The sequence below is a fragment of the Rhagoletis pomonella genome, unplaced genomic scaffold (assembly GCF_013731165.1).
Source record: "Rhagoletis pomonella isolate Grant_MI unplaced genomic scaffold, Rhpom_1.0 Rhpom_scaffold_00002, whole genome shotgun sequence".
Classification (NCBI taxonomy): Eukaryota; Metazoa; Arthropoda; class Insecta; order Diptera; family Tephritidae; genus Rhagoletis; species Rhagoletis pomonella.
Window position 1 is genome coordinate 11,792,293 of NW_023458556.1, and position 13,393 is coordinate 11,805,685.

The 13,393-nt window shown below is 35.5% G+C and overlaps 1 protein-coding gene across 2 annotated transcripts in view; it reads right to left on the reverse strand.

Annotated features, from left to right (window-relative positions):
- Positions 1 to 2,482: 2,482 nt before the first annotated feature.
- LOC118733093 (GTPase-activating Rap/Ran-GAP domain-like protein 3) overlaps positions 2,483 to 13,393 on the reverse strand; it is a 136,365-nt gene continuing 125,454 nt past the window's right edge. For both annotated transcript variants that reach the window (XM_036462297.1, XM_036462298.1), the window contains exons 11-15: positions 8,054 to 8,206; positions 7,410 to 7,722; positions 6,777 to 7,260; positions 6,463 to 6,608; positions 2,483 to 3,559 (exon numbers count right to left, since the gene is read on the reverse strand). In XM_036462297.1, the coding sequence (XP_036318190.1) occupies positions 2,508 to 3,559; positions 6,463 to 6,608; positions 6,777 to 7,260; positions 7,410 to 7,722; positions 8,054 to 8,206 (2,148 nt within the window). In that variant the 3' untranslated portion in view covers positions 2,483 to 2,507. The remainder of the gene's footprint in view (positions 3,560 to 6,462; positions 6,609 to 6,776; positions 7,261 to 7,409; positions 7,723 to 8,053; positions 8,207 to 13,393) is intronic.

The following is a 13,393-nucleotide window of genomic DNA, read 5'->3' on the forward strand; positions in this document are numbered from 1 at the left end:
GGGGTAGATTTTACATTCAAAAGGTGGTAGAAGTTGGTAGACTTTTTTTTAAAGAAACTATATTAGATAGTTTCTACTCATATAGTTGGTGTAATTTATATGAAGTCGCCATGGGATAATTGTACTTTTTTTTTTAACAACACAAAAATTATTTCGCGTTAATAAAATACTCACCAAGAAACGTACACATAAAATTGGTCCGGAATGACAGCTGTATTCTCTCAAACACATTTTAAATTGAAAAAGCGAGTTCGCTACTAAATGCGGTAATCTCAAAAAGATTTTCAATCCGATTTTGATTCCATCACGAATGCCGTAATTTAGGCCTTTTATTAATTAAAAAAATTATCTCCACTTAAATAATTTTTCACTAAAATTAAATTGGAAATGCTTGAAGTTTGCAGACCGTATTGCAAACGAAAAATATTGACATAAACAGCTGATGGAGATGCAATTTCACTTTACATCAGTGATGCTCAGAGAGAGATTTTACTCTGTGCGCGCCCTTAAAAAATCAACAGGTAGATTTGAAGAGTTCCGCTCGCGGGCGCTTTTTTGAGCACCACTGGTCTACATGCAGAGCAGTGCACGGACTTTAGATCTACCAACTTTTTAGCTGTATTTTATTTTCTATTCTACCATATAATATCTACAGCGACGATGGGCACTACCTTCCTCTTTTAAGCTTTCTATATATTTTGTAGAAGCGCGCGCAGAGTAAAAGCTCTCTCTGCCCATCGCTGATCTACAGAAAACTTTAAAGCACTGATGGGCAAAGCTCTTTTAAACTTCCTATACATTTTGTATAGGCGATTGCCCAGTAAAAGCTCTCTGTGCTCATCGCTGCTTTAAAGAGTTCATAGCGCGGGCGCTGTTTTGAGCAACACTGATGTAGACATATTTTTATAAGCCTTTTATATCACTTCCATGTCATGATTAGTGCAAATCCCCTACAAATTTATACTTTCAAATCTCTATAAATTGCCTTAGTCCAGAGTGATTAATCAATATTTTTTTTTATTGAACAATTAATTGCGCCTCTATAAAGTTTTCTGTGTAGATTAATTGCTTTTCCTATTTTCGAGGTTGCATTCTTCAAAAACATCATGAATACTCTTTATCTATAGCATTTTAAACTTTAATAGATAAAGGAAGAGGAAACACTCTATTTAATGCTCTTCAAGTAGCCTTTTTTAGACCCGAAAATGATTTGAGCTTTTCATCTATCCAAACACCTGATTTACATGATTCAAGTACTTGAAAGCAATTCTTGCTCATTCTCTTTTGTGTTTTTTATTTGCTTTTACACGTTTCAATTCTGTTGAATTCAAGTCTTTGGTTCTTTAAATGGGAAGCAACGAAAATGCCAAAAGCAAAGCAAGAAAGTTGAAACGACTTGACGGTACAGACGCATGTGTACTCGTCCCTTTTCTTCTCACCCCCTCTCTTCCATGTCCGAGCAGAATTGAATTCAATACTTGAACTGTGTAAAAGCACACAAAGAGGAAATACTCTCTGCAGGGCTTTTCAAGTAGTCTTTCTTAGACTCGAAAATTTACGGCTTGAGCGTTTCCTCTACTCAGAGAGGAAACACTCTTGACCGCTGAAAAAGGACAAAGCGGCTGGAGCTGATAGCCTGCCAGGTGAGCTATTTCGTCGACCTTTGACTTATCTATACCTGCCTCGCTTGTATGCTGAGGGACCCTTATATGCATTAGAGAGTGTACCAATCATGCTTGTAGAGTGCTTATTTGTGAATTCCAAAATGCAATATTTTAAACGATTCAGGAGTTGGTTTGAGTAATGGCAACAGCCTCGAGATGAATTTTGAGTTTACGTTTACGTCTTTTCCATTTCAGCACAAAAAGTTTGTAATTTTTTAATGCAAGAAAATAAGTTTGTGGCAACACCTTTACTTCGACGGCTTCCAATTAACATTCTGACACAAAAAAAAAAATCCGATAAACTAACTAAATGTCGTTTGAAAGTGGCATTCAACTTGGAAGGCAAGCTATCGCTTTGTTTAAATAGTCCTTAACTATGTATGCATGTGTATTTTACAATCGTCGCCAGTTCCTTCGCATACTTATCACTCAAAATGCCCGTTTACTTAAAATACAAATACATTGCTTATCAATCCTTTGCCTTTAATTTTGTTGCGAGATATTTTTGTGAAACCTGCGCAGCTCTTTTGTCAGCCACATTTGCACTTCCCGCGACGGTGATGGTGCGGGTTTATTCTTACGCGATGCCATTGCTTTTGACTCACCTTTGTACAGCAATGGCACCTCATCAGCGTGCCGTTCATCTTCCTCGCGGAATTTATTGTCGTCCGTGGTGCAATCCGTCTCTCCAAAGTGCAGATCCATTGATTTCTGTTCGCGCAGCAAGGACTTTGCAATTAATCTGGCTTGCGGCTGCAGCTGATGGGCCTGGTTGGCGTAGACAGACGCAGATGCAGCTGCGGATACGGTCCTGCCTACATTCGCCTTCACTTCGCGCATTTGTCATTCGTGGTACACAACACCGGGACTGCTGCTCATCGACAACGACAAATGCGCATCCATTGACTTTTGGCGCTTCGTCAACGAAAATGCATTCAAGTGCTGTGTTGTATGCGGCGCTGCTGTCATTGCGGCGTTGAATGCATGCATGTGAAAGTGTGAGTGGGCGCCAGTCAATTTGGCCAGTGGAATGCGATAGACGCGCAACGGTTTCAGACGGTCTGGCGAGCAGGAACAACCACCATCCGTGATGATGTTGGGCGAATTTCCGCCCCCGCCACCGCTTCCGACACTATTAAAGAGATTACGATATTTCGATGTGCGCCGTGTGGGCGACATTGGCGAATGTTGACTACTTTTGCTGCTGTTGCTGTTGCTGTTGCTGCTGCTACTGGTAGCGTTATTGCTGCCATTGCTAGCGGTATGGCGGGGTGAGTTTGGTGGCACACATTGCTGCTGCTGCAGGTGATCTGCAATGATGGAGTTGCTGCGCAAACCGCTAAATCGGTTGTCGGTGTCACCGCAGGAATTACTCTTGGCAATCACCGGCTTTTCGTCGTAAACATTGTGTGTCTTTTGCAGCGAGCGAGCACGGTGTATGTGGGGCAATGGAATACTTGCGTTGGGTATCTCCAGCAAATTGGTAAGTTCGTGTTCAGGGTTGATGAGCACATCTTTGGGAGTTGAGCATAGCAGTTCACCTTGTGAGAGTTCTTCGTTAGACGAGGCCTCACTCGGTGTGTTGACCAAACGGCGTTCTGACGCTGAGAATTCATTTATTTGCAAACCTTTAATGTGTAGATCCTTAGACATAAATTCAGGTGCTGTGGTAACAAAGAATATGTCGCGTTTTGAGGTGATCAGCTGCAGTTCTGGCATCATGGCCGTGTGCACCAAATTTCCATTCACCAGTAGCCGTATTTCTATTGAGTCCGAAGTGAAACCGAGTATGTAGGGGAATGCGCATACAACTGCCGTGGGCGAAGTATTCCAATGGAAATCGAAGTCATTTTTCGTGCCATCACGGTCACTCAGCTTTTGGAAGTGGCAGGTGTCTGTGAAATAAGACAATAAAAGAAAAATTCGCATTGAGATATTACACACGTTCCATTGTCTTGCTGCCATGAATATACTATTTAGGTAAGATAAGTTCTGTTCTGACCAAAATAACATAGGAGAAAGGGACTTATATTCCTCTTAGCCATCATCAAAGCTTTTAGTTCCCTGCTTATATAGTTTACGGTAGGCTTTTGAAGCCTCAATTTGAGTTTTTCGTATGAAACCCAGTTCCTCTTGCACAATGTGGGCGAAGAGGGACTTTTTGTGACTAGAATACATAGAATTTTATCTATATTTCACGGCGAAAATAAAACTTGAAGAGGCCAGCGATGCCTTTAAGTACAATCTTTAATATCCCCCGTACCGGTTTTAAAATCTTAGAAAATCAAATAAGCCCCAGCGGCGTAAATTAACGACACAAACATAAACAGGGCGTAAAGTGAAGGCTTTTGTTGAATTAATGCCCTGTGGGACAGCCGAATGTCTGCCTTTCCACTAGGTGGCGCAAAAGTCAAGATATTATTATAAACCCCGCTTTTGTGTTAAAAAGGTTTGTGTACAACTTGGATTTTCAAACGTTAAGTTTAACCCTTTGTCAGCATTTCTTTGATTTTCGAGAGATCTTTTAGGTTTTCTAAATAAAAGCTTAAAAAAAAACATAAAATGTTGTTTAACTATTTGCATTTTTATCAGACTCTTTGATTAAAAAAAACATCTTTACTGGAGTTGGTTGGTTTATTTATCAACTTACAACGTCATATTAGCAGCCAAGAATGATCAAAATTATTAAATTCAATATCCCTTCTTAGCCTCTATTCACTTTTTTATAAAAAAAAAAATTGGTGAAAAAATAAGAAACTCATCAAAAAAAGTGTAGTATGTATCGATACCAAATGTTGGGAAAGGTTGCTAGCCTCCTATTGTGTTTTACATAAATATGTAGAAACATATGATGCAATGACTTTGCAGAACTGCAGGCATATTTTGCAAGAAATATATATATATTTTTTTTATCGCACAACCACATTCATATATGTTTTAGTTTGAAATAATGTCACTGAAGATAAGGTATTATTTGATGAAAGAGTAGCAGCATGAAAAAAATATTTTTTTAATTTGAAGTATTTTTTTTTTGAATTACAAGAAAAAACATTAAAAATATAGAAATACATACTATACAATCTATAGTATACATGTGTACATACATGCAATAAATTTGCATTTACTAATTTACGTCAACTATTCCATGCAAATTTTAATTTCAGTGACGAATAAATTTGAAGAGATATTACAATTTTCATTATTTTTAATTTTACTGCAACTACATAGTTAAGAATAGAAATTTAATTTTAACTAAAAATGCGATTTTTTTGACCGAAGAAGCGAAACGTGTATGTACCAAAAATGTCGCATACATATGTACATAACTACTCCTTCCCTGACTTTGTACGATATATCGTACAAATTTAAATTATTTTATTATTGTTTTAGACAAAATAGTCGTGACAAATTGAGTTTTTTATTTTTTTGAATGACTAGTTTAGAAAATGCTAACAAAGGGTTGAGGCTTTATGAAACAGAAGATGGAAAATCCCTGAATCATTAGCCAGTGTTAACTAAAGGTAAACACATAATTTTGGTTTTAGTTTAGTTTTAATTAAATGAATTCAGCTCTATATTTAAGAGAGACTTGAGAAATTTACGGAATCGGATCAAAACGATAAGATTTAAAGTCTGCGGGTGTTCATTAAAACCGTTTTGAAATGCCGCACCCTTGAAAGCATGGATTCGCATAAATCTTGTCGGACGTCCGTACATGGATCTATTTGATGATAGTTCAATAGTTGAAATCCTAGGCAGTTGTTTTGAATAGCTGATTTCGAATATACAGTGACTCACACAAACGTTCAAAATGTTTTTTTTTTATGTTCGCAATGTTTTTGAGGTAAAATATTTTTTTAATTTTTTATAAAAAATAGAGTTCATTTTATAAAAAAAAAAAACTATAAAGTTGGGTTTCAAACTCTGCACAAGGTCGTCAGCAAAACAAAGGTCGATTAAAAATCAGCGCAAATTTTAACACCTTCAAGCGTTGATTTTATTACACTAAAATTTTATGGGCTATAAAACTACCAATTTTTGGATTAAAAAATATATATTTATTGAGTTTTTGTTAAAAAAAAAAACTTTTTTTTACAAAAAATTAACAAAATAATTTAACTTGAAAATTGGGAATACTAAAAAAAACACCTTTAAAGTTTGTGTGAGTCATTATATCTATCTGCGTTTTTTTTGCATACAATTGCAAATGCTTAAATATTTGAATTTTTTTCATTGAATGTGTAAGCAAAAATGCAGTAAACATGAAATTTTCAAAATATGGAGAGCATATGTGTATGTTCAAACAAATTAAAATCTAATTTTATTGTTTTTTTTTTCCTTTATTTCTGGAATGGTAACCTCTATCAAACTTTTATTCATTTCATTTTCTTTGTTATAAAATTGCCCATCAAAAAGACGGCATTTTTTACATCGGTAGGGTAGGAAAAGTTTTATTGTCCGTTTTTAGTTTTCATAACCACTAAAATTTTCTAGTTTTGTTTCAAATACCTTGTTTCTTGGGTCCTAGCATGCTATTTTGTGACTTGAGAACTACAGAGAACAACCTTGGGCTCATAAATCCAAAATTTATTTAATGAAGAAATTTGAAAGCCACACAGCTGTGTTGCTATTTTGTTATTATTGAATTTGTTTTTAATTTATAATTGAAATTATTCTAAAAAAATTAAGCTTTCTATCATCCAATTGTTTCGCCATACAATTGAAAAGCCTTGTACCAATTATGCTCTTGCTTATCTCAGTTCTCATGCTGCTATTTTAGATTAAATTAAGCACTTACGATTGTAGCACAAAAGTAGTTCCGTCTCCAAGCCATCGCAGAGTTCGATGGCCGCCGTCAGCTGTGCCTGATTCCTCTTTGCTGTCTCCAAGTCATAGAGTCTTGTGGCCGTGCCCGTTTGATCACACACAATTTCGTAGTGATATCTGAAAGCAGTGAGTTGTAAACAAACCCTTATTTTTTCTATACGATTATATATGTATATAATTGTCAACAGTAATTGCAAATTAATTGGTTACAAATTCATTATGTATTATTTTCCTCTTTCCCGCTTCTTTTTTTTTACGTTGCAGTCTTTCTAATTGCATACTCACTTGTAGCCAACGCAAATGAGTCCACCCGCATTAGTGTTAGTCGGTCCCTCCAGCGGCGTAATTATGCTTGGCGACTCACACAGCGTGATTTCCTTTTGGAAGATGAAACCCTCCACCGTTTCTGTGTCATTCTCCGGACACCACGACGCCCAGGCGGCTGTGTGCTTCCATTGGAATAGTTGTAATTTACGGTTGACTGCCACCACTAAACGCAAATGGCCACCGCTAATACGTGAACTCGCATATAAATGACAGCCACGTGTGCGTTCGATGCGTCGCTCCTTCACTTCGGCGCGACTGCGACAACGTAGCGACTCCTCTGCATATTTTGGTTGGAATTCACGCAAACGAAAGACATGCATGCGGTGTGCGTCACGATTAGTTAGCGAACCGCCACGTATCAGCACAAGCCCATGGTCCTCCACTACGCTGAGTTGGCGTACTTGAAATGACTTATCGAAGATAAGTTGATGTGATTGATCCTCTGCGAAAGTATTAAAAATTGTCGATGACATGTGAATAACTGTATCCATTTGCAACTACATACATACATACAAATATATGCACATATAGGGCTCACACATACATATATGTAAGTATGTACGCAGAAAAGAAAATCGACATTAATTTTACCTTTCATCAGAAATGTGCCATCGTCGGTGGCAATAAATAAGCTGTCGTCGTTGCAACCGAACGAATCGCCTGCCAGTGTGCCGCGGTGTAGAAAAGTTGGATAGAAGCAATGCGGCTCCCACGGTGGCTTGCGAAATATCGTGCAGGGACTGGCCGATGCAATGCTAGTTGGCGCATCGCCACGTACTATTGCCTCCAATTTGAGTGCCTGGCCAATGCGCACGAACTCAATTTGGCGCGCGTCTTCTTTTAATTTTGATGTGCGCGGCACATCGTACAGCACTTCGGAGAAGGCGCGTCTATTTAGCATATTCTGCAGTGGCAATCGTGTGGGAGATAGCGAGCGAAGGGGTATATATGTACATAAGTGTGTATGTGATGGATAGGCATGGCGATATGTCAGAGATAAGAAAATGTAATTTAGTGCAGATTAGACAGTAAAATATACATAGTTACATGCATATACTTAATAACGAATAGTACTTTTATGCATAAATAGAAATGTAAATACGTTTGAGCTTATCGAAGTGGTAGCATTAGTTAGCGTATTCAATGCATTCAAGTACTTATACTATCAGCAATTAACTGAGTACTGGATTTGCATAAATTACTGGGTATTTCGAAAATATTATGGCGCGACTTACCAGCTTACTATCACCCACATAATCTTCATATAAATCTTTTATCAACATATCCAAAGTCCGCTCGCGTTTTTGTGAAAATATTGGCGTTTGAAAAGTTGCCTTCTCAGCGTTGATCATTTTAACAAGCAGAAATTCCCGAAACATAGCAATGTCCTATAAATTACGAAGAAATAAAAAAGTGATGGTTAAATAATGTTTTGAAGAGTGCAATACAAGTATTTTTTAACATAATAAAATCGTGTATATTATGTAATTAACAAAATTTTTATTTACTAATTTATCAGTTAGACCTTAAACTAATTAATTTGGAATCGTTCCAAGCTCAAGAAAAAATTCAACAAAAACTGAGACTTCAACCGCTTATTTATTTCGTTTCCGGTAGTCCTGGCTTCCAATTCGGAGTGTTTACTTCCTTCCTGGTTCAAGTTGCTTCTTGTATATTAGCGTAGGATATCGGGGCAATCACATCACTGCCGACATATACACATAATTTCGAAAAATTAGAGGCCACATTTATTTGACAACCAGCATTAAAACACCGATAATAATGTCAGCCTTGAATTGCGGCATAAGAATGAACCATTGTCAACATCAAAGCCTCCGCAAGCAGCAGTGGAATTCTGACAATCGCTAAATTTTCGTCGCTAAAAATCTCTAACTGAAATGCAGCAGGTCTTAAAAATATACAACATGAAAGAGTAACACAAGCGATGCGTGTTGATTGAGGTGTGTGTGATTGCGTGTTGTTAGAGGCGTCTGCTATTCTTTTGGAGATTTTTAGCGATCAGAATTAGCGATAGCAAATGTTGGAACCCGGCTGAAAGACCGCTATCAAGCTACTTTTTAACTAATCATACGCGAATTTTAAGGTAAAATATTAATAATAGTTCTGTTTAACGGAATTTAAATATAAAACTATGAGAAAAGTTGACATAATCGCAATATTACAACAATTCGCCATTAGAAATTATGCACAAAATTTATTTCAGCATTTTCACAGCCAAAAATTTAGAATTTCAACACCGTCAACTCTAAACGTTTATAGTGATTAATACATCATTTAAAACTAACCAAACCAAGTAGTATGCACACAGCAGGACAGGATACTTAACAAGGAAAGGAAATAAGAGGGCTTGTTTGTATTCGTACATGCGTATGTATTTAGGTAAGTCATTTTTATATAAGTATGTACGTATATATACCTGTGTTTATATGTAAATACGTACACACACTTATTGTACACAGACACATATGCACATAAGTGAAGCAAAAGGAAGCTAATGGATTTGCTTTTCTTAATGATACTCCCATAGCCTCAAATATATCTGTGAAGACGAGCACAGCGCGTGTATAAGACAACTGATAAGAGCGTGCAGTCAATGGACGTACATATGTACATATGCATGTGTGTGTAAACATTAGGGTGTCTCACCTAAAAAATTTGCCGCTTGTCCATTTGTAACATAAAACTTGATTTATCTAATTTATGACTCCCAGCCAAATATTTTGTACCAAAGAAACTACAAAAATCATGTTTTGTCATAAAGTATTTAGGTATAACCTTTTTTGATTGTAAATTCTCTTGATAGGCAAATAAAAATAAAAATAAAAAAAATGAAATAAACCGATGTTTAAAATAGTACATTACTAAACGAGAACAATTTTTCTGCTCTTGGCAGGTGTGCCAACACCGTATCGTTCGTTCAATATAAAAATCAGAATTACAAAAAAAAAAAAACAATTAATACTAAGGGCTCATATTATCTGAGGCTTATTTTTGCGTCTAAACGAAAGTTTCGGGCATGGTTCCGAGGAAAGTAAAAATATATTTTTTTCTGAATCACCCTAATATGTATGCACGTAAGTATATTAGTAGATGTGTGTGTTTACGTCTGAATGCGCACGACGTTTGATGCTTTGAATTGTTGCTGCGTTACAATATTCGCCCAACTGCTGAGCTTAATTTATTTTCTAATGGATTATTAAAGAATAATTATTAAATGGTTAGAAGTTCCTTAGATGATGTTCTCATGATGTGCATTACATACGTAACGTATTATTGCAGATAATGGAGTAGATATTTAGTATAAGCCTAGTGAATTAAATGATTAAGACTAATGGGTCGATTACGGATAGCAACACAAATAAGAACAAATTGAGTGAAAGTTCTGAAATTTTATGAAAATGCATTTCCTTATCAAATAACTTTTTTTCTTGAAACAATTTTTTAAAATCCTTCCGGATCGCCACGATTTGACTGATTCTGCATAGAGAAATGCATTTAAAAAATTTAATTTTTCTTTTCAGCCCAGAAAATTTTGTATTCGAAAAATGTAGGAAATAGGCGGAAATATAAAAAAATAAATAAGGTATAACAAATAGTATTGTTTTCTAATTGTTTATTTATTAAATTGAGCTAATATAAATAATAAAAAAACAATATCTAGTTTACTAAAAAACGAAAACATATATTTTTTTTTTTTACTTTTCAGGCAATAGAAATAAAAAAAATATGACTTATGAAAAATTGTACGTTCGAAAACGTGCACAAAAAATTTTGTCATTTATATTCGTAAAGTTATTTTATATATATATACATAACGTTTAAAACTATGTACACAAATTTCGGAGCGGCTCTCTTATAACAACCGGGCTGAGGTGCACGGCAATACGTCCAAGTAAACGATCGATACTAAAGTAAACTCGTATCTGAATATAATACATATTTGTTTCAAAGATGTTATAGTATATTCCTCGAATATAAAAGAACATAGAGACCTTATTATTGCTTCCCTTTTCAGTTTCAAAGCTTCTCGAAATTCACAAGTATACGCTCTGGGTCATTACAGATTATATAATACTATCGTTGGAGTTGTATAAAAAGATCTTCGTTAACAATAAATAAATCAATACTTTTACCGACTTTTAGATATAAATCCATAAGTGGATACCCAGGTAACCCGATTGGACTACAACGTTTTATAATTTGGCTGCGTAAACTAGGGTTAAGGAAAAGTCTGTAATAAAGCTAAGTTCAGTACAATTATTTGTTTGAGAGTGAGAGAAGTGCCCGAACGTGGCCTCAATCAGGCGACATTTAAGGGATAATTCCAATACTCTAGAGCTACCGCCCGCACTGTAAGCAAAATATAATGCTTTGAAGGTATTTTGTTTAACACATGGTAACCCTATTCACAAAAGTAAACAAAGAAATAAAGCCCTGTTATATGTTCTGTATAGATAAGTTGGATTTAAATTTTATGGGCTATAAAACTGCATACCCAAAAATTCTAAAAATTCAGAATATACAGTTGAAATTTTGATGGAAATTTATTGAATTTCCTAATTTTTGTATAGAGTTTGAAACTTTGATTTACATATACGATATTTTGATATAAAAATAACAAAAAAATTTAGCTAAAAAAACATTACGAATATTTGTAGAAAATCACTGTCAAATCGAGTCACTGTCAATACATACAAACATTAATAAATATATAATTTTTACGCTATTATATGCTGATAGGTTAATTTGACTATCTTATTCATAGCTGCTTACTGCCCAGTTAACAATTTTGTCGTATGCCTTAACACCTTTTAATCACCACATAAATGTCCTTTACGCACAATGAAACAATGAAGAGCGCATGAATGTATGCTCCTGCTACATATGCTCGTTAATTAATTGTAATTTTAATTCGATTGTGTGCGGTTTATGCGGTTATTGAAATATATCGGGACATAAATAAAAGTACGTATGATGCTAAGTAAGTGCTAACCCGGCAAGAATTTTTTTCAATAACAAATTTAAGAATTTTTTTTTCATTGACAAATTTAAGATTAGCTTAACAACATCATGAGTGAATCACGTGAATCATACAATATTAAAAAAATAATAATAAATATCTAAAATATGCATGTTTGAACTAATCAAAAGGAGCTGCGTAGTAAACTAAATGCAGTTGTAGTTATTTACAGAATTTGAGAGTAGTTCAAAACTAGTCAAAATCCATAGAAACAGAAATTATCTTTGCAAATTAAATTTGAGGCGCAGATAACGTATATTGCGATATAGCCATGAGTCTAATTTGACTGCAGATTCAAACCCATTACCTTTCCTGCATGGAATGTTTGAACAGCAGCATGTGTTTGATAATCGCATGTAAAAGTTGCGGTAAGCACACGTGTCAATTAATCATATCAGCCGTAATACACTGCATTGAATTAGCTCGTCGCAAACCCTGCAGGAAATTTTAGTAGATACCCGAAGAATAAAGTTTTCTAAATATTTGATGGCGAACAAAGACGCGTAAACTTTTTTTTGGCAGTCAACCATGTTTGTTGGTGTAACAGTATACGAACTCCCCAAGGAGATTTTGGGCGAAGGATGACGAAGTGACAGTCCTTGGCCATGTATCAATCTATGTTTACTTTTTTTTTCTTCGCCGAAATTTTTTCACGTGTATTTTTTCTTTATTCGTTTCAAGTGATGTTATGTATGTATAATAAAGTTAACTTTAAGCTTCATCAAAATTTTTGCAATATGAAACGAACTAGAGTGCAGTTTGGCTTAGGCGAATAAATTTGTTTAGTTTTAATGTTTTGTTTCAGTGCATGTTTTTTAAAGCAGAGTCTGTTTTGGAATTTGGTTTTGCTTTCTAATTTTATGTTTATTGTTGCTGTTTCTTTAAGAAGAGGGTTTATGGTTAACGGTATATTGTCCCTTTTTATACCCGAGCGCACTTGTGCACAAGGGTATTATAACTTTGTTCACATAACGGTTGTTTGTAACAGGCAAAACGAATCGAGATAGATATAGACAAATGTATACATAAATGATCAGAATGAAAAGAGAAATCGATTAAGCGGTGACTGTCTGTCCGTCCGTCCGTCCGTCCGTCCGTCCGTCCGTCCGTCTGTGCACACGATAACTCGAGTAAAAAATGAGATATCTTAACAAAACTTGGTACGTGAACTTCTTTTGGGCGTGGGATGGATGGTATTGAAAATGGGCGAAATCGGATAATAACCACGCCTACCTCCCATATAACGGTAATTTTAAGAAATACGAAAACTGCGATATTTTAGTAACTACTGAAGATAATTCACTCAAAATTGATACTTACAATGAGTTTCAGACGAAAAAGATGAATATTATAAATTTTTGGAAAATGGGCGTAGCCACGCCCACTTATGGTTACATGTGTATATCTTGGTAACCGCTGCACCAATTTCTTCGAAACTTGGCACAGTTGTTGGCCTTAGTACAGCATACTAAATGGCTGAAAATTTAAAAAATCGGACAATAACCACGCCTTCCTCCCATATAACGGTAATTTT